Consider the following 20,461-nt stretch of genomic DNA (forward strand, 5'->3'; position numbering starts at 1 on the left):
AATAAATAGATTAACAACAAAAGTAGCAGCATGTTCTGTACATGGTACAGGGAGAAAGACAATTTAGTGAGGAAATGATGTAAGACCCACCTTAAGTTCTCACAAACCAATGAGACTATCTGAAGCAGTAAGCAGAATATGAAAAAACATTACCAATGGCAAAGGCCCTTCCCTAACATAACTTTGCCTTGCTTACTCCTCAGCTTGCTAACACTTCTTTCCTGCCCCATGCCTACCCCACCCATCCTCCTTTGGTCATGACCATCCATTCTCCCATATACTCCCTGTTTTCCACCCTTCTCTTCTGGATGCTGCATGGTAATCCTGAACAGCTGTTTTTAAGGAAACTTTCTCAGTACCGCCAAGTGGCTTGTTCCAAGCTATAAAACACCCTGCTTCCCACTCCATTCTTGTTTGAGAGCATGGAGTCAAGAGATGCTTCTGGGCACCCTGTTAGTACTGTCCCAGCAGCAACTCCCCCCTTCCCCAGCATTCCCTCACAGGTTTCTCAGATCTGTAGTCCTTGTACCATTGTATGTCCCACTCCCCCCACTCCACACAGGCTGCTCATTCCTTAGTCTTGTCCACTAGTTTCTGCTCTCCCCACACACCTATGCAAGAGCTTCCCTTGGGGGACAGAGTGGCACTGCACCAAGTCCCATGCAAGAACCCCTTTGCAGCCTGATAAAGGCAGTCCGAGACATTCAGCTACTAAACACAGAGCACGCTGCAGGGACTCCCCTCCAGCAAAAAAGGCTTCTGAAGAGACACGTGGTTTCTAACAGGTTCAGTCATCCTCAACATGAGAACCACATCTTTAGCACTTGCATATTGTTCTGAAAGAGCTAAGGAAATGCTTTGGGTATTCTGGTCATTTTTCCATCGCTAAAGAAACAAACATGCAAAGTGATTTTTTTTTTTTTTAATTGATCACTGGTTAAGTCATAATACATTTCAAAGCAAAATATTCTGTTCAAGGACATTGTGCCAAACATTAAATCTACTTTTAAACAAGACAATTTGACTATATTACCATTATATACATACAATTTTAATTTCACTAGTAGCAAAATTACTCAGTACATTTCCTGAAAGATGGCAAGAAACAGGACTTGAAGATCTGTTCTGCCCTTCCACATATCCCCAAACCAGAAAAATCACAGGTATAGAAAGTACAATCACGAGTACAGGTAAATACAATAAGGACCTCAGAGCAAATTAAGACCTTATCGGAGATGACAATCGCTTCTAGAAGTCTACATTGCAAATATACAGTACATTCCACTAAAGAGTTTTGGGAGTTCTCACAATGCCTCTTAATCCTCTTTTGGTAATAAAAGCTTCTATGACAACATGTATCCTTCATAAAAATTACTTTGTATTTTTGGAGCGTATGTTGGAAGCTTAATGCAGTCTAAACTGCAGCCTACAATAAGCTCACCCAAACAGAGCAAGCAAGCATTGTATGATTCATCAAGATCAGAACCACAGATCAACTGAGTCACTCTTTGCTCGTGGTCTCTGGGCCCCTGGTAGCTACAGCTACTCTGCACCACAGACAGGCTCAAAGGGTTAGAAAGAGTACATTTCTTCTACAGCTTTTGCAGATCACTCACCTGCAAGTTCTTGACAGAAAATGTCAACTGACTCACAAAGCACAGGCAACCGTACAAGCCTGATGTGAACTTAACTTACAAAGCATTCGTTACACTGCAGTTACAAGACAATTAAGGACACAGCTAAGGAGCAACAAGATTTCTGTATTTATGCTACCCCTGAAAAATTCCTGTGAGCAGCTGAGAACGCAATGGGCAATGACTGCACAAACATACTGCTGCTGCTGGGGAAACTGTAGTCTGGGCTTTGGGAGGTGGAATGGTGCACATAATTCAGCAGTCCCAAAGGGCAGCTGAGACTTCAGTTATGCTCAAACTCTGCTTTGGTTTGTGCAATATATTATTAATCCTGTTCACGCAGCTTTGAGACGTAGTCTGCATTCAGGAAGGAACTATTACTCTGTGCTTGGCAAAACAACACTGGAGGAGCTTTCGAGAACTAGCAAAGAAATGGAGGTAAACAAGCCATTTTTTCATGAGCACTAGGGATCCTCACAGCAGCAACACCAAGGACTTTGCCACTGTCACAAGGAAAAGAACTTCATCAGCACTGTTGTAGGTTTTCCATTCTATACTTGGAAATTCTGTATTACTTCTGTATTTGTCGAAGGAAGCCACCCCGATGAACAAGCTCTCTGAACTCTACCCGACTGAAAATACAGAGGAAGTTTTCCTACCAGGCTTGATGACCCCAGGCTTGGGGAACAGCTACCCACTAACAATACTGAGCATAACCCCATGATTTGGTATGAAAGTAGGTGCTTAACTGCTCATTTTCTTTCTCTTCCCTGCTGTTAAGCCCAAGGAAACCTGACCACACGAGGAAACACTAAACAGGTATGCCCAAGGTTAAAGACATCAACTGATTTCCTCCAATATGGTCAAAACACATCACTTCTCTTTTGGCAGGTTCCAGCCACACACACTCAACACCACTTGTTGCAGATCTCCATTTTAAACGTCAAGTTGCCTGGCTCTCCAGATCTAACATCAATATGACATAAGTAACTTAATTCAGAAATAACTGGTGTAAATCTGCTGTACCATTTTATCAGTCCTGCTTTACAGCAACTTCCACAAAAAAAGCCGAGCATTCAGTACTGCTACTTGTACATAGCTAGACAGTAGCTCTTCTAAAAGGGCTGAAAAAGCAGGCTACAGACTGAGTTCTTTCTACTAGTCTACACTGAGTTTCAGCAGAGGTAGGTAGGAATAGGTGAAGAGAGAATTAGAAAACAACATCTGAGATGTAAGCTAGCGTCTGGATGTTCTTTACTCTCCCCTTAACCTATGTTTCACTGTTTTTTTCTTTGCTTAACCATGGTCAACCTATTCACTTAAGAACTATAACCTGGTAGGATGCAAAGACAACATGGTATTAGTCAGCTGTCATTAATAGGCAGAGGAACTACAAACATGGGCCAAAAGGCACCATGATTTACTGCAAGAGTCAAGGAGGTGTTTCACACAGAAATTCAAGTGCCACATATGAGGTCTGGTGAACACAACATCAAATTACTGGCAACATTTACCTCAATCTTAAGCTTTCCAGTCAGCAGAAGCAGATACAAAGGCTAGCTCTCAGGGTATAACTTCACTTCAGCATTTCCAAATTTAACTGTGCAATAAGCACAAATGGAAAACATACACTTTAAACTCAGAGAGAATTCACAGTACCTAATCAAGTTTCAGCTTAATTAATTTTTCTGTAGCCTATTCTAAAAGCTTTTCAGCCTGTGGACATTAAGAATACAACTACAGTAAGATGTGTAATATTTTGAATGCCATCCTATCTGATACAGCAACCAATCAATAACAGAGCACAAGAAAAGGCTGAAAAGCCCTACACTATGTCGTGCAAGCCTTACACTATGGAAACAGCTTTAGTGGTTCTCTTACTGCTTTATCTTGTAAAGAAAAAAAAATACCAGTTTACTATGTTCATCACTTAAGTTTTTTAAAGTTTGCTTGGAAGGCCTTACTAAAATCCAACTTTTTGCACATTCTTGTATGCCACACCACTAAATGACAGTTACAAAAAAAAAACAGAACAGTTTCACTGTCAAGATTTCAGGACTTTTCAAATGAGCCTCTCAGACTGTTAGCACTGAAATTCAAATATACAGAAAGGCGCAGGACAGTGAAACTGGCCAGCTGCATCAGTGAGGACCACAGCTGATTAAGCTGTAAGTCAAGGGGTCCTGTCAACCTGAGTGAAGTTTCAGTAATTGCTGAATGGCTTCTTCAAAGAATCCACAGCCAAACTTCATGGTTTTCAATAATTTTAAAAAAAGTGAGAATCCATTTCAAGAGATGTTGAGTTTTAGATAAAATACTTGCACTCATGTTTCCCTGCTCACTTATATCACATCTGAGGGTCTTCTCCACTGTTCAAGAAAGTTTTGCAAACAAGAGTAGAGAAATCAAACCAAGAGAAATGTAGACATTGAGAAAATGCTACAAACATACAAAGCAGAGGAAGGAATTTTTCTTCCAATTTTCAGTTTTAATTCTTTAAACAAGTATGTCAAGAAAAGAGCAACTGAAAATGTGTCCCTCAAAATTAAGTTGCCTACACATGCTGAAAGGAATATGGGCTTTCAAAGTAGTCCTTTCTTACTAAAAGCAGCTCTCTCAGAAACGCTTTATCTCTCAGCTGCATATAGGAATGCAGTCAATCACGGCCATTATATAAATATCTGTGTCTTTTTAAACCTATTACTATACATCATTTGCCCTAGAACTCTAAAAAGCCATGCAGGTCACCAACAAACTTATCTTACCAGAAGAAGCCTTAAATTTCCATGGATGCAGACCACACATACAAAGAATTAATGAAGCGTCCCAAAGAAAAAAGGATTAGCTCTTACTCCAAATCACATAGAAAATTACCTGTTTTTATAAAGACACCTACTGAGATTTAAAACTGTTGAGGTGGCATTAGAATCTCACGTTTTCTGTTCAGATGTTGCTCAACTGAACAGCTACCTCTCATAATGGTACAGCTTCCCTCTCAGTTAAGCATGCAAAATGTACAAAATGGCAAGACAATAAAAATATCCCCTTGAATGTCCACCTGTACTGCTTCAAGAGACTGCTGCCAAAGCTTCAATACCACAACATTAATTTTCAACATTTTCAAACATGATATGAAAATTGCATTGTTACTACACAGAGTATAACAGTCATTGGTCATTTGTCTTCATTCACCCCAGCACTAGTGAAAAACTGCCTTCTGAATAGGCATAGCGATGAGAAAACACGGCAAGTTTTGTTATCAATTTGTGCCTCTACTCGTCTTGCACTAGCCAGTGCATGGAAGGTAGGTGAGCAGAAATACAACAGCCTGTTAATATACTCCATGTTTCCACATACACTGATGTCATGCATATCTCAAAATACAGAAGTTCAGACATGCAGCAAAATGTGTTAAAGCACTTTATATGCTCTCCTGATGACAATGAGTCATGTAGTATTTACTCAGACAAATCAAAGCAGAGCAAAATGTTTTGTGCTTCAAGTTTCAGAATAACACTATTCCTATCAAAGTATCTGAAGTGCAATGAAAGGACTGTTCTACTGAAATTGGAAGCAAAAGACACCATTTCAAGAACTAGGAAATAAGCACTGATCAGAGCACTGCCTTCCAAAGGTTCATAGTAAATAACAAAATATCAGGGTCATGCGGACCTTCAGTCATGATTTGTTTCTAGATTCTTATGTAATTGAAAAAAAAAAAAAAAATCAAGAACAATCCTGGCTGACTTTCCCACATTTAGGATTTGGGGGGATTTTGGCTAAACAACTGTTACTTTATTGTAAGGAACGCAGGTATTGTCAGAAAAAGTGTTATTTACAGAATGATTATCAGATTGATTACATAAAACACAGATGAAAATATACACCTTCAGGTTTGAGATAAGCCAAGCAAACTCACTGCTGATAACTAAAGCACTTTAAATAAGGTGACAGGCACCAAACATCAAAATTGAATCACAAAACTACTGAAGTAACAGACAAATTGGGGAATGTATAGGTAAAACAGATCAACAAAACAGGAATGATTTATAATTAGCACCCCAAAAATCATGGAGCTTCATTAATATTCTGTTTTACTGTATATAAAACTGAAAGGAAATCTTTACTCCCAGACTGATTTCTTCCAAATACTGAGCAGCTGTTTTCTTAATGCATCTATGTAATGCTTCGTACTGTACATCTTACACCACACCTCACCACATGTAAGTGCATGATTAGAAACTGTGCTGAAATCAGGAAAAAGCGCTTCATAATTGATAGGCGCAAGAGTCACAACAACGTTCAGCTCCATGTTTTGGAAGCAGTTGTGTTAAGAGGTGAAGTTCTAGAAAAGGGACTTTGATCCCTGATTTTCAAACTCTGACCACGCATCATTCAATTCCATGAAGATCATTTTGGCATACTGCTCGTAAGGTTGTCCTGTGGCCTGAAAACAAGCACATTAGAAGCATAAAAATATTAGGAATTATGAGACTTAGGAAAGATCTCACCCCTTTTATAAATATAAATATTGCCATCATTCAACAGCTTTAGGCACCTGTGTGAATATAATTTTGCAGACGCAGAGCTCTCTCCAATCTTACCCAAAGTTTACCATGAGTATTTTAAACAAAGCCAAAGCCCTGGTTTCCTTACATTACTTTAAACTTTCAGTACAATTTATAAATAACTGACACTTAGCTAAAACCAGTTTCCAAGCTTCACATTATACAGTTTTAGTTAATACTGTTAATGACCAAATCCACTAATTTTTTTCATTTGTTTCCTGGCAGATCATGCAATAGCATACAAGAATAAAATTTAAGCATTACTTAAGATAACTCTTTCTGGATGAGATTTCCTGGAGAAAAATCTGTTGATGATTGACGACTGGAAAAAGGGAAATATAACCCCTATTTTCAACAAGGGGAAAACAGATGACCCAGGGAACTACAGACCAGTCAGTCTCACCTCTGTGCCTGGTAAAATCTTGGAGCACATTCTCCTGGAAGGCATTCTAAGGCACATGAAGAACAACAAGGTGCTTGGTGACAGCCAGAATGGGACTGGAGCACCTCCCATGTGAAGATAGGCTGAGGAAGTTGGGGCTGTTCAGCCTGGAGAAGAGAAGGCTGCATGGAGACTTCATAGCAGCCTTCCACTATCTGAAGGGGGGCTATAAGGATGCTGGGGAGGGACTCTTCATTAGAGACTGTAGTGACAGGACAAGGGGTAACGGGTTCAAACTTAAACAGGGGAAGTTTACATTGGATATAAGGAGGAAGTTCTTTACTGTGAGGGTACTGAGGCACTGGAATGGGTTGTCCAGGGAAGTTGAGAATCCTCCATCCCTGGCAGTGTCCAAGGCCAGGCTGGACAGAGCCTTGGGTGACATGGTTAAGTGTGAGGTGTCCCTGCCCATGGCAGGGGGTTGGAACTAGATGATCTTAAGGTCCTTTCCAACCCTAACTATTCTATGAGTCTACAATTGTGAACGATCTTAAGACTCAACATTAACAACCTAGCACTTCCTGTATGTTTGCCTCCATACTCAGAGATAATACACTCCTGATTCTCAGCCTATTATACAGCAGCCCTGCCTCTGGGCCAACACAACTCCTGTGATTAGTAAAGATCCAGTCCCACAAGATGAGTGGTCATTTTTACAGGTTCTTTCCAACACAAAAGGGAAGCTTCAGAGCCCTCTCCAGTATCCTTCCCTTTCTTCGGCCGTTTGGCTTTTGCCAACTGTAGCATTCCACAGACACTTTCAGGGACTGCTGAAGCGGACTCAAAGTGGCAGAAAAAAAAAAGGGGGGGGGGCAGAAAATGCCTCAAAGACCTGTGTTCTAGCACTGACATGCTATGGGGCTTACAGAAAGCATCAGGAAGACCCCTACAATGGTGGAGGAAGCCACACAGCCAAGAACAGCAAAGGACAGGAGGAAGGAAAGAACAAACAATGTCTTGTTTCCTCTGTTACAGGTACAAGACACAGGACTTACGACTACTGCTTACTGAACCACCAGTGAAGGCAAGCCTGAAAATTCAAACCAGGTATATTCAATACTTACATCTAAAACACATCCTAGAACAATGACTCAGAACAAGAAGCTAACCTTCATACGCTGAGAGACTACCAAGCGGCAATAGAGTGCATTAAGTATTCTTAAAAGACAACTGGAATGTCATTCAAGTATTTTTCAACTGCTAATTCATTCCAGTAAAGTTTCCTTTTCTAGTTCACAGTAAAGGAAGTTCAGCAGGTTTTTTCCAAGCATTTTGCTCAGAGTCTTCATCTACTGTTGAATAGTCCTAAAAACACCTGAAGTATCAGCTGGTATAAATAAAGCAGATTCCACTAATCAGCATTAAACCTGCCAGCAGTCAGTTAGAACCCAGTATAAATGACTTTTTGGGATCTTTAATATGTTAACATTTATTTGTTGAATTCTGTGCTGTGTCAGGATGACAAGAAAAATCCTGTACTACCTGAATGCAGTAGGACATGAAATTCAGCAGACAATGGAAACAATGTGAAGAGCATCTAGGATGCTGATCAAGAAGCAAGTTTGCAGCATCTGTCAGTGACTAGCATGTTGTGGTAAAAGCAGCTTGCATTCCTTCTAAAAAAATTAAAAAAAAAAAGATCAGAGGAACACACTCACCTTATCTGGATGAACTACAAGCACTGCTTTCCTGTAGTACTTCTTTACTTGTTCAGGAGTTACTAGATCTGCCATGCTGACTGGTTTCCACTTATTTTCCCCTTCCCAAAGCACTGTATGAAGAGTGGATATTAATGCTCTGATATTTCTCTCCTTTCCTTCAATCCATTCAAGAATCTGGGAAAAATAGAACATACAGCACTGAATGCAGCACTGTCAGCATTCTCAGTCTGTCCAGAGATACAACCTTCACTATGTACAAGACTACAAGAGTAAGACTCAAGTACAGTTGTCTTGCTGCATTAGCCCCCAGGTCCAAGTGTCCTACTATATTCTTCTTTCTGGCACCCAGATCATTAGCCACCCAAAGTGAAATTTTGCATCTGCCGCTAGGGTGTAACTCATTGTCATTAGTTTATTGCAGATATTGAGTCATTGGAAGAGAAATTACTCAGATGGTTACACATCAGAAAACCCTGCAAAAATAATGATAAGAGAATTGACAGAGTAATTAAAAACATTTGTTACGATTACATTAATTCCCTGTCAGGGCACAACACTGATTTACTAAAATTCTTCCCTGATCTGTACACAATTTGCAGGTCACATATATTAGTAGTTAATGTTTACTTAAGCAACCTGCAGGGGTGCACAAACTGAAGTGTTTTTTCAGATACCCCCCATGAAACTCGACTAAAATAAGTGGCCATTTCACAGACTTTAAAAATACTATTCAAGCCTCTACAATACAGTAATACAATGTCCTCACTGAACACTACTTTACATAATATGAAAATCTCTGCTCTCTGTCGGCAATCAGTATAGTAAATAAAAATCTCTATTTCCATTTATTGCGATTTGTGTTAAAAGGTACTCAGGCAAGCTCTGCACACTCTCTTAAGGTAAGATACTCTGTGAAAACTGGTTTCAGCATCCCTTGAATTATTTTACAGGGTCTTCTAAAGTACCATACAGACCATAAAACTGAAAATATATTAATATGTGATGTTATCAGTGAGTAATACATCAAAAAACCCTAACAGCCTACCAGGTAACATCCCACAGACTAGTTCTATAGCTCATCTCCAGAACTGCATCTTTTAGTTATTTCCTAGGACAGCAGCAGTATTTGTTAATGGCAAATGCAAGTTAATTGTCACCCTGGAGACAGCTATTCTCACTGCCTGCTTTTAAAAACAGTAGTTTTGTATTATGAGACATATCTAGCTTCAAGAAATGGGCTCTGACAGGAAAACAAGTTCCTAAATTCTCCAAGGTTAGCTGAAATAAACAGAAAATTGCATTCCATCCAAATAATTTTTGTGTTGTTGCCACTGCTGTTTCATTGCCAACTGAGTCTTGTTCATGCTAATTAACTTCTACAGTCATATGATTTAAATACAGATAAAATTTCATTCTGCTTTATCAGTCTTCTCTGTTAGTCACTGTATTTCCTGTCCTGGTATCAGCAGTTTTAAGCATAAGCTGAGATTTTATTTAAGTAGAAAACTCTTAAACCTTGAGTTTCAAGGGGTCCATATCTTTAGACATTTCTTGTTTCCTCATCTCAGCAATGGTCTTTGGTCCCTTTTTATCAGATTTAGCTGAAAACCCTTGATTAGATAAGAGATCTTCAAAGTCATTTTCTGAAACTTTTGGCTTTTGACCTATGGAAGGAGAAAAACATGAAATGAAAAATTACATAGGAGTATATATTAACAGGGGAAATACATTGCACTTAGATACACCTGTATGACATTTCTCACTATCATGGTAAATATTCTTTAGTGGCTTGATTAACTCCACAAGATTAACAGAAGGACAGGAACAAACTTTCAGTCCAGCAAAACAAACAGCTGTGTTTGACTATTTGCATGTCTTTTGGTGTTATTTTCCCCCAAAAAAACTGAGTAGATTAGAGGGAGTACCCATCTACCTATTCATGATTTCGGAAATGGTTCCATTTTTCCACTATAAAGTAATTTTAACTGCTGTACAGCAGTTTGTCAAGTGACCATATACTTCATACTCTAGTCAACATTTAAGTATGCCAAAACTTAAAAATACCAATAAAATATCAATGAAATATCAGTATCAATGGTCATTATAGAACCAACAAATTTCAGAGAACTGCAGAATGACTGAATTCTGAAGAGGCCTCCGGATGTCACCTAGTCCAGTCCCCACTCAAAACAGGGTAATTCCTCAGGTCCTTGTCCAGTTGAGGCCCACCCGTTTTCAAGACTGAGGAACTGCAACAACTCTTGCACCATTTCAGCATTTCATCATGCTAAAGAAAATTGATATTTTCTTCCCTGTTCTCCCTTCTTCCTGTGCTGCAGCTCACACCCCCTGCCTTTCCATCCTGCCCATCTCTTTCCAGATACAGATCAAAAGAATAATTCCAACTCTTGGAAGTACCTGATGTTCATTTATATGCCAATTAAATAAAGGGAGGCATAATCCTAATACCAACACACCAGGAAAATAGTTTTTTCCAAGAATGTAGATGAGCCCCTGTCCATCACTATACCTCTAGGTTTGCCTGTTCAGTTGGAACATCTTACAGGACTGGTTCCAAAAGTGATTCCACCTGCTCCCATCCCACCACGATTTGAAACACAAGAATTTCCAGTAAGTTTAACCTTAAACTAAGACTAGCTACTATTCTTCAGCTAAGAAGAATGTCGCATCTTTTTACTGTGTGTATCACAAGCACCATTATAAGTAACGTTTCAGAAAACTTACCAAAGCTTGGGGTTCTGACTCCTCTTTCTTCTCGTCCTCCAATAACACCGAAGTTTACTGTATAATTTGGTTTAGCTGCTGTGCTGGATTTAGGCTGAGATTGCCATGAAGTACTTTGTGGTTTTGTGGATTTCTGCCACTGATTACCCAGTTTCTGAGATGAAGCAGTCTTCTGACCAAAGCCACCAGTCAAGAGTCCACTACTGGAGGAACCTAACAATAAACGCTAAATTATTTGTTCAGCTCAGTATCTGTCACCTGTTTAACACAAGAAAGTTTTGTCTTGACACCTAACATAGTGTGTTATTACACTGTCACCACAGTGATACCACTACACAGGAGAAAGTGTAACAGAAATGTGTAAAATGAAGTTAAGAGTCTCATTAACAAGTAACTTGTATGGCAGGAGCTAGAGCCATTAGTGAATTCATTACACTTCAACATCTGTTAATAAGCAGAGGACACGGAAAAAGTAATCACACAATCAAGGAAGTGTAAGATAAATAGTATTTTCAAGTGAATGCTTTCAAAGTCTAGTGATTTCTTGCACTACTGTTTAAGAAAGATGAGAAAGTTATTCTACAGCAACATTAGCAGGGAATGTTGCACATGGGCAAAAAAACCCTGAAGCCTGCAAGAGATAGTGTTGTAATCACCCTGGTGTGATCTATAGGCCTTTATCAACAAATATGGACTAAATTTTCAGCATCCCATTTCCCTTCATTAAACCAGTATGAATAACACCGAGTACTGTAGAACACAGAAAAGGCCCTGTGTGTTCTTCCAGAGTAGCAGGTGAAGCTGCTAAGAAATGTAAACAAATTGAGCAAAATGCAAACAAATCAACCTTTTAAATTCATTTTTCAGCTTTTTCTCTCCCTGATGAGACTAAACATGGTTTTGGTGTTTTTTTTATTATAAACCAAGCTACCATTAAATTGCCCTTGACTGACTTCCTTTGGAAAGACTCTTAGAAACAAAGTTCCCTTGACAACTTGCTTATACCTGGCATGTATCCATCACAGGATAAAAATAGCATGGTTGAATTTAGATATGTCTAAATTTTTTGGAACAGAAAACATTTTATACTCTTATGGCATCCTAAAACAGATTAAGACCTCTCCATGTTGAAAGAATTCCCTAAAAATGAACATGAATTCAAGACTAGTGCTCAAATAAGGTTACATACCTGAAGCCTCCACAAAGTATAGTGAATGCAACACTAACGCTTCAAAACAGAAGTCTTTATCACTTGGTCTTGAATGACAACCTTATGATCCCATCTCATTATTTCTTGGAGGAAGGTGAATCAGTATTTGCATCTCCACATACATTATTCATCAGATGATGATGATTAACCTGACTTTCAGCTAAAACACATCCCAAGCCAGTTTAAACTTGTTTTTACTTCCCACCTCTTTTATTTACCCTACAGCCTCAGAAAGAAAACACCCAAGCTTGTCTGTGTATACGTAGCAATGTGAACTCAGTTTCCTCTTTCAGCTCCTCAACTCCCCTGATAGCTCTCTTTTGTGGCGGCTGCTGCTGCTCACATTTATGACAGCTTACACAAGAGGACAGTCCCCAGGACCATGTACAGTATACCATACTAAGCCTCTAAATACCACACCTGATTAAAACCTACTACTGCAATGCAACACCTGATAAAATCTACCAGTGCACTGTTTTTTCATGAAAGCACACAATTGCATTGTCAAGTCAGACTCTGGTCACTTCTAATTTGTGGTCCCTGTTACTAGTCAGAGTACATGACCTCATACACTGAAAAAATAATCTGATTCTACCACTCTTTCAAGGAATTCTACATTCATTATTTCAGTGTTCAAGGCCAACCAATTCTTCCTGTAGGACAAGCCAACGCCTCACTATCATCAGTAATTTTCAGCATCACACTCTCACTTTCTGCTACAAGATTACTCCTTGAAGAGTGTAAGAATACAAACTATGACAGAACACTACTGGTATCCTACCAAAAGCCGAATACACTACCACTAACTACCTTTAGCTATAATTTGTTTTCTGTTTATATAGCGTTCCCCATATAAGCAGCTTTCTCTCTCATAACTGTTCTTCCAGAGCAACGACTTGTATGTGAAGGCCAAAAAAGTCCTTTGAAAAATACAACAGTCTAAACTCCAGTTCTTGTAATTCCCAGAAAATTTAGTTCAAGCCCAAGAAGGTTAACTAGTACAATGACATGCGGCTAATTTTAAACACAGAAACTTTTCCTATTGAAAGTTAACTAACAGAACTAATGAACTGATCTAAATCCTGCTAAAACCAGTACGGTTTCTTTCACTGGTTCAGTGTGTGCTATACCTACATCTCCAAGTCAAAGACTATTTCTTTTTTACTGCTACACTATAGATTTAACATGTTCATTGAACTAAAAAGTTTCTGTAGATTTTTTTACTACTGAGCCACCTTATTGATACTGCTTCAACACCAGAACTTTGTGAGTAATTACAAACAGGCAACACTAAGAAGTCAAATGTTGTATGTGACCCTGTGTTTATTTCACCAAGAGGGTGATCAATTCAATACACATGGTAACTGCCAAGGCAACAGGATAAAACCCTCTATGAGCTTCAGGCTAAAGGAAAAGAACATTCCTGCAATTCTGCAACTACACAACTGCAGGCTGTTCCAAATCATTCCTTGGATTTCTGGTGGCTAGTCACATCAAACAGCAACAAATCAGCGATCTGCTATTACGGCAGTGAGGTCCTGAAATGCAAGGACCTATGCTCCTTCTATTGCCCTTAGTATTTCTGCTGTTTAAGAATGCTGCAGGGCTAATTTCTGAGTCTGGGGTAAACATAACATCCCGGGACAAATGTTAAACTACAATGTGTTTCATCTTCCATAACTTCTTGTGCACACCACTGCAAACTGACAAATGTTCATAATGCACAGGAATAACATGAGCAAGTATGGGCTTGATCTGTGTTCACACAAACATGACAGATTTGAGTAGCACAGCTATGAATTCAAATAAGAGTACTGAATAAAAGGAAAACAACTGTCACTTTGTAACTAACAATTTAATCAAGTTTTCATTTATATCCTTCACAGATAGATCAATAGTGATAAGAAACCTCATGCTCAGTTACTGGATCAGCAACTCCTTGTTTCTCTTACCTTCTAACAACTAGATTCTGAAGCACTAAGTATTTATCCTGTTGCTAAATCACAGTTGTGGTTATTTTCTGAAATATTACTCTGGATGTTTCACAAAATCTCTGTAAAGATTCAATCTGGTTGAGTCCACTCTCAGCAACTACCTCAAGCTGGTTGTTAACAATTACAAGAAAACACTTTCTTTTAAAACAGTTTCATTGACTGTTACATGAAGCAAATCAAACTGTAAGGGCATTAAGCATAGTCTCTTAAACGTAAGTTCCTACCTGGAAGACCAGATCCAAGATTGGCAAGATCAGCAAAAGGATCAAAGTCTTGAGATTTTGCCTGACTGAAAGACAGACCTGAAGACACACTGGACTGGCTCCCTGTTGTAAAAGCTTGACCTGTATGGTAAGAAAACATATTACATACTTGGTGTTATTTGGAAATTGAGAAAATGAATAAAAGTACTATTTCCACAATACCTTGTGTAAACCTCCCCAGCATTCTGTTCCATGACACCTTTTACCACAAGAATCACCATTACTATAGGGACTGTAGCGACAGGACAAGGGGTAAGGGGTTAAAACTTAAACAGGGGAAGTTTACATTAGATATAAGGAGGAAGCTCTTTACTGTAAGGGTGGTGAGGCACTGGAATGGGTTGCCGAGGGAAGTTGTGAATGCTCTATCCCTGGCATTGTTCAAGGCCAGGCTGGACAGAGCCTTGGGTGACATGGTTTAGTGTGAGGTGTCCCTGCCCATGGCAGGGGGATTGAAACTACATGATCTTAAGGTCCTTTCCAAACCTAACTATTCTATGATTCTATAGACAACTGAAACTACTTGGTTCTTCTGCTTTGAACTTGAAAACTACAAAAAGTGCCTTATTAAAGAGGCATTTGAGCACAAGTGCACAGAGTCCTTTAAGCAACAAAAGGCATGAGGACATGTTAAGCAGTTTCAGGTGATTAAACTGACCAAGTCTGAAATATTCCTTATTCCTTCTAATGTAAAGATTTAATTTCATAATACCTTCAAAAAGAGGCTTCAACTGTGGTGACGCTACATTGCCAGATGCTGAGGAATCTGCCCAAGAATCCCATCCACCTAAGAGATCTGGGTGGCTCGTAGAAGATGGCATTTTAGATGGCTCTGGTGTCAAATTTCCTGCAGTGGAAAAAATAATCTTTTGATTATTCTTTTAAGAAAACCATTACAATAATGGATATTTTGCCAAAATCAATAGAACTGTGAAACAGACTGTCAGCTGTAATGGCCAGCTACATGGCTTACTGAAATTTCTCCATATAACAGGCCTCAGAATGGTTTTACCACTGGAATCCCTTCATTTGTATTTGAAACATCCCATGCACTTCACAGAAAGGATATTTTCATGCACCCGCAATGCTATGAACTATGACTAGCTAAGGGACGGCACACTGTTCCTGACAACACAGTAGGTAACCAGAAATCAGCAGTGCCTCATGAAGTGGTGTTCCATACCACTCAGCAGTCTGGGTGCTACAGAGATGGAACCAGTTTACTTCAAACTGCAGGTTTGCCTACCCAAGGCCTCATCTGACAAACAAGAGTTCTTGATAAACTAACGTCCCCTTTAGGTTAAATCCATGAATGAAGGCATGCAATTGAAAAGCAGGATACAGGAAGTGATCGATTCTGGGAAAAGACTGAGAATCACTACATCCATGGAAAAAGCCATTTTTCTGTATTCAACACAAGACCACCAACACCAACTACAAACAGGCAATGAAACAGTCACATTCAAAGGATGCAAGGCTGCTTCCACTAACTTCTAGAATGCATCACATCCAATACAAAGTTAAAACTTTCACCCCTGATGCTTGCAAATTATTCCACCCTCTGCCACACATAGTATGAGGCAAGCCATCCTCAGAGTGGGAGGTCCTAAGTATGGAACACTCAAAGCTTCAGGCCAGCTCCGTGCATTCCTTTTGAGCACAGCTTTCAGAGACTCAGTGAAGCAAGACAGCTTTTGAATGTAACTACCCCTTAAATGCCACAGCAACAGGCAGTGCTAAAGGAGAGGTGGTGTTTCAGCAAAACCAGGAAGTTTAGTGGTGTTCTAAGACATTTTGAGGACCTAAAGTTTGGAAAGCTAACCCAGCCACCCTTACACAAATAGTGCCATTTTGATACTTTTGGATGTTTTCACTACTACATCACAGTTTTTCACTTCTCTCAGCTTCTCAACTTTACATTCTGAATATTGGTATCAAATCACAGAAGCCATTTTATCTTATTTGAGGAAAAAATTTGAAGCAAATGAAGTACCTCCTCCACCAACTCAATCCACTAATCCTATTTATACTTAGATCTTACAGCTGCAAAGAGAGCACATCAAATACTCCGCAACACATTGCTGTAATACGGGCTCTAGGAAGACGAGTCACTTCTGTTGCATGTAAAGAAAACAGAATAAAATGTAGAGCAGCCATCAAAGTCTTCTGACGGGATAGTACAATTTTTAGCTCTTTCTCCAGACTTAAGCCTCAGTGTATTTGCCTCAGTACTCAGGACCCCAGCTATCTGCTACATAGCAGTGTCACTGGCTATAAACATCAAAGTATGTGAAAGTGTCTATTCATTAGTTTAAAAATCTGCTGTACCAGATGACACTCTCAACATTAATTCAATTAATACTGAATTAGTATTGATTTTAAGCTAGAAATAGTTTTAGCTTATTATCTCTGCTATTGCAAGGTTTTTACAGGGCATGGGGAAATGAACCACCACATACATAATTAACTATTGTAAAACCAAGTTGAGAGAAGTGAGAATAAAGTAAACTACAGCTAAATGCATTCTGAAAGACCGAGAATACAGTAGGATAATCAGGTGTTTTATAACTGCTGTTGTAAGAGCAGTCAAGTTCACCACTTCCCCCACCCTGAACAAAGCAAGGAGTAGCCTACTGCTATGCACACTCCTAAATGCACTATGAATAGCATTAGCTCACATACATCCACTACACTTCCATCAGAAAAATCTGAAACAATGGAGTACAAGAACATACTGAACAGAGATGCTCCTCCTCAAACTGTTTATCATTATGCGATAGTATTTCTAGTTGTACAACTTAGGCATTGCAATAGATTTTAACATCAAGAAATGGTGTTATACATATTCTGACGAGGCATGACAAGACCACACCAACTACAAACGGGCAATGAAACAGTCACATTCAATGGATGCAAGGCAGAATCCTTTGGTTTTGTAACCTGGCACGCTGGAGTTTGTACAGACGCATCAAGGTAAAGGAGCAGAGTATCTAAACAAAGGGTAAAACATGAAGCATAGCTAAATATGCCAGAAATTGAAGCAACTGAGATACTGGACAAGCAGATTCATTCCTGTTTGTCCCTTAAATTCTTCATTAACGTGCTTATTTATAACCCTTATCCATATAGCAGCAAGCCACTGGAGGTCAGGGCACAGTTCTATACTAACACTGCTCAAACCAAACTAAAAAAAAAGTAAGATGGTGGTAATCAGATGACACTTTCCATCTTCCCAAAATAAGAGATCTGCATTTTACTATATCCTACACGCAACTTCACGTACAGTTTTCTTTATTTAACTTCTCTACAGAAAATCCTTTAATCACAGAGGACAACAGGATTTCCTGTGAACTAAGAGGCTGATTTAGTATGATGCAAGGTTTTTTAACCACATCTAAAGCCTGACTGAGAACACAGTTGTCACAGAAATTAACTTCCACTCAGGAGATTTCTTTTGATCACCTTCCACATCTCCTTCTATCTTTTGATCAGATCATTCTGATACAGGGAAATACATGCCTAACTCAACTTTTATTAGAGATGGCTTCTACTTGAATAGTCAAATGTTCTCAAAAATGCTCACTGAACAGATACCTAAAGAAAAGTGGATACTCCTCCAGCTTCTGAGAACAGCCTGCTTTTGCAAGTGAGGCCACTTAAGAGCAGGTTACCAATTCTGAAGGGAACAGTCATTCTACCTAATAGCTTCTCTGCCAAATTAGTACAGCTTTTCACAGAAAATTACCTTGTTAACACACTGCCATTTAGCAGCAAATGCTCAAAATTTTCATATTAGAAGACAGAATTCCTTAACAGACTGGATATTCTTTAAGATCTTTATTACAAATTGAAATTACATTTCAAAACTCCTGTGCTTTTAAATTTCAAGCCACACTGAGAATTACAAACCTTGGACTGTAATTCTTGAACTTGTGTTCACTGAAACAGCTTTTCTCCTGGTATCTATAAATGTTTAGCAACTGTTTACTCCTGAAGCCAACTTATCACTAAAATTTAATTCTAGACATTTATTACTGCTCCAACAATAGCTTAACAGCTGAACATTAACAGTGGTCTCCTTGAGGATGCAGGTACATATCTATACTGTAGAAATTCACATGTATGTCTTTTTCCAATTTAAATTTGGTACATAAAACAGTTCTCTGATGTAGGGATTGGAGCACCTCTGGCAAGAGGATAGGCTGAGGGTGCTGGTATTGTTTAACCTGGAGAATAGAAGGACTAGGGGTGGGCAACCTTATCAATGTACATAAATACTTAACAGGAAGAAATAAAGACTGAGCCTGACTCTTCTCAGTGCTGCCCACTGGAAGGACAAAAGAGGCAATGGGCACAAACTGAAACAGTTTCTTCTGCAAGTAGTCAAACACTGGCACAGGTACTCCCTAGAGGTTGTACAGTCTGCATTCCCAGAAATAAATGAAAATTGGCAAACACATGGTCATTAGCGGCCTGCTCTACTTGACCCTGCTTTGAGCAGGCCAACTAGCTAATCTCCAGAGGTCCCCGTCTCTGGAGTGGGGCAGAGTTTGGCTGAGATGATGCTCCACAGATCAATATTGATTAAATCCTCTAATGAGCAGAAAAAAAACATCTGTTTGGTAACATCATGCAGTGACAACAACAGTGTCCTAACTAAAAGATGCATAAAACTGGCAATTATAAAAGTCCACAACTAAAAAAATACATCTGTTACTATTTATATAACAGAACAAAATTGTTGCAAAGGAAGCAGCAAGTGGGAACTTCTCAGAAGAGTCAACCACAGCTGAATATAATTGCTTAAATACATTATAAAGCAGGCAATCAGCTAGCTAACCTTGTATTTTCTGAGGAGGAAGCTCTCACCTCAGCCAGGCAAATACTGCATCTTCCTTTTAATCCGGTTTCTCTGTAGCTAACACTCAGTCTGCATCACCCTGCATGGTCAAGCAGACCAACTGGCCAACAAGGAGGGGCAACTCAAAACCACATACAATATGCTCTGGGAAGACACTCCTGGATTCAGGGCAACAGAGGCAATACCACCATTTCTAGCTACCTTCAATTTATATGTGGGGGTCTGTAGCAGTAGCCTCTGAGGAGAGACCTGTACTGCTCTGTGCTGGACACAGCTACATCCAACAGCCATCTCCAACAGACCCACGCAGCTGAGGACACAGCTGAGCCCCTCAGCCAAAATGGGGGTACCTCTGGGAAAACACAGGTAAACATGTTACAAAATGCTGCACAGCAGCTGTGACAGGGGTGAGAAAAGGATGAGAAACAGCCCTGCAGACTCCAAGGTCAGTGGAACAGGAGGAAGAGGAGCTCCAGGTGCCAGAACACAGATTCCCCTGCAGCCCATGCTGAAGACCACAGTGGAGCAAATACCCACAAGCAGCCTATGGGGGACTCCACACAGGTGGTATGCCCTGGATTAAGCTGCAGACCACAGAAAAGAGCCCATGCAACAACAGGCTCCTGGTAGGAGCTGCAGCCCTGCAAGGACCCATGGTGGGGCAGCCTGTTCCTGAAGGACTGTATCCTAGAGACCCATCTTCTTGAAAGACTATCCCATGGAAAGGGCCTATGCAAGAGCAGGAGAACAGTGTGGGGATGAAAGAGCAGCAGAGAAGAACTGTTACAGACTCCCATTCCTATGAGGAAGACTCATGTTTTTCTTTGAAAGACACATTTAAAAAGCAGCACTTCAGGCTCTACCACTCCATCATTTTTGCAAGGTTTCTTTTTGAAGAATACGCATGCTTAGCAGCTCTATTTAGTAACACTTTAGAAATGATGTGCTTAGGATAGAGATATGGGAAGACCAAATATACCGAAGCTTTTTGTTTACATTAATAGATTTTAAAATAAATGCATGAGGAAAAGGCTTCACCAAGAATACATCAGAGAAATTAAGTGAAACAAGATTAACATATTA

At 39.6% G+C, this 20,461-nt stretch overlaps 1 protein-coding gene across 5 annotated transcripts in view; it reads right to left on the minus strand.

Annotated features, from left to right (window-relative positions):
- Positions 1 to 907: 907 nt before the first annotated feature.
- GAK (cyclin G associated kinase) overlaps positions 908 to 20,461 on the minus strand; it is a 73,286-nt gene continuing 53,732 nt past the window's right edge. For 4 of the 5 annotated variants that reach the window (XM_062609741.1, XM_062609740.1, XM_062609739.1 and 1 more), the window contains exons 23-28: positions 15,230 to 15,364; positions 14,479 to 14,598; positions 11,051 to 11,263; positions 9,821 to 9,969; positions 8,303 to 8,479; positions 908 to 6,081 (exon numbers count right to left, since the gene is read on the minus strand). In XM_062609741.1, the coding sequence (XP_062465725.1) occupies positions 5,980 to 6,081; positions 8,303 to 8,479; positions 9,821 to 9,969; positions 11,051 to 11,263; positions 14,479 to 14,598; positions 15,230 to 15,364 (896 nt within the window). In that variant the 3' untranslated portion in view covers positions 908 to 5,979. The remainder of the gene's footprint in view (positions 6,082 to 8,302; positions 8,480 to 9,820; positions 9,970 to 11,050; positions 11,264 to 14,478; positions 14,599 to 15,229; positions 15,365 to 20,461) is intronic. The other variant, XM_062609742.1, reaches the window with a different exon arrangement.

This window comes from Pezoporus occidentalis, unplaced genomic scaffold (assembly GCF_034315485.1).
Source record: "Pezoporus occidentalis ecotype Australia unplaced genomic scaffold, CSIRO_AGI_Poc_V1 ctg140, whole genome shotgun sequence".
NCBI lineage: Eukaryota > Metazoa > Chordata > Aves > Psittaciformes > Psittacidae > Pezoporus > Pezoporus occidentalis.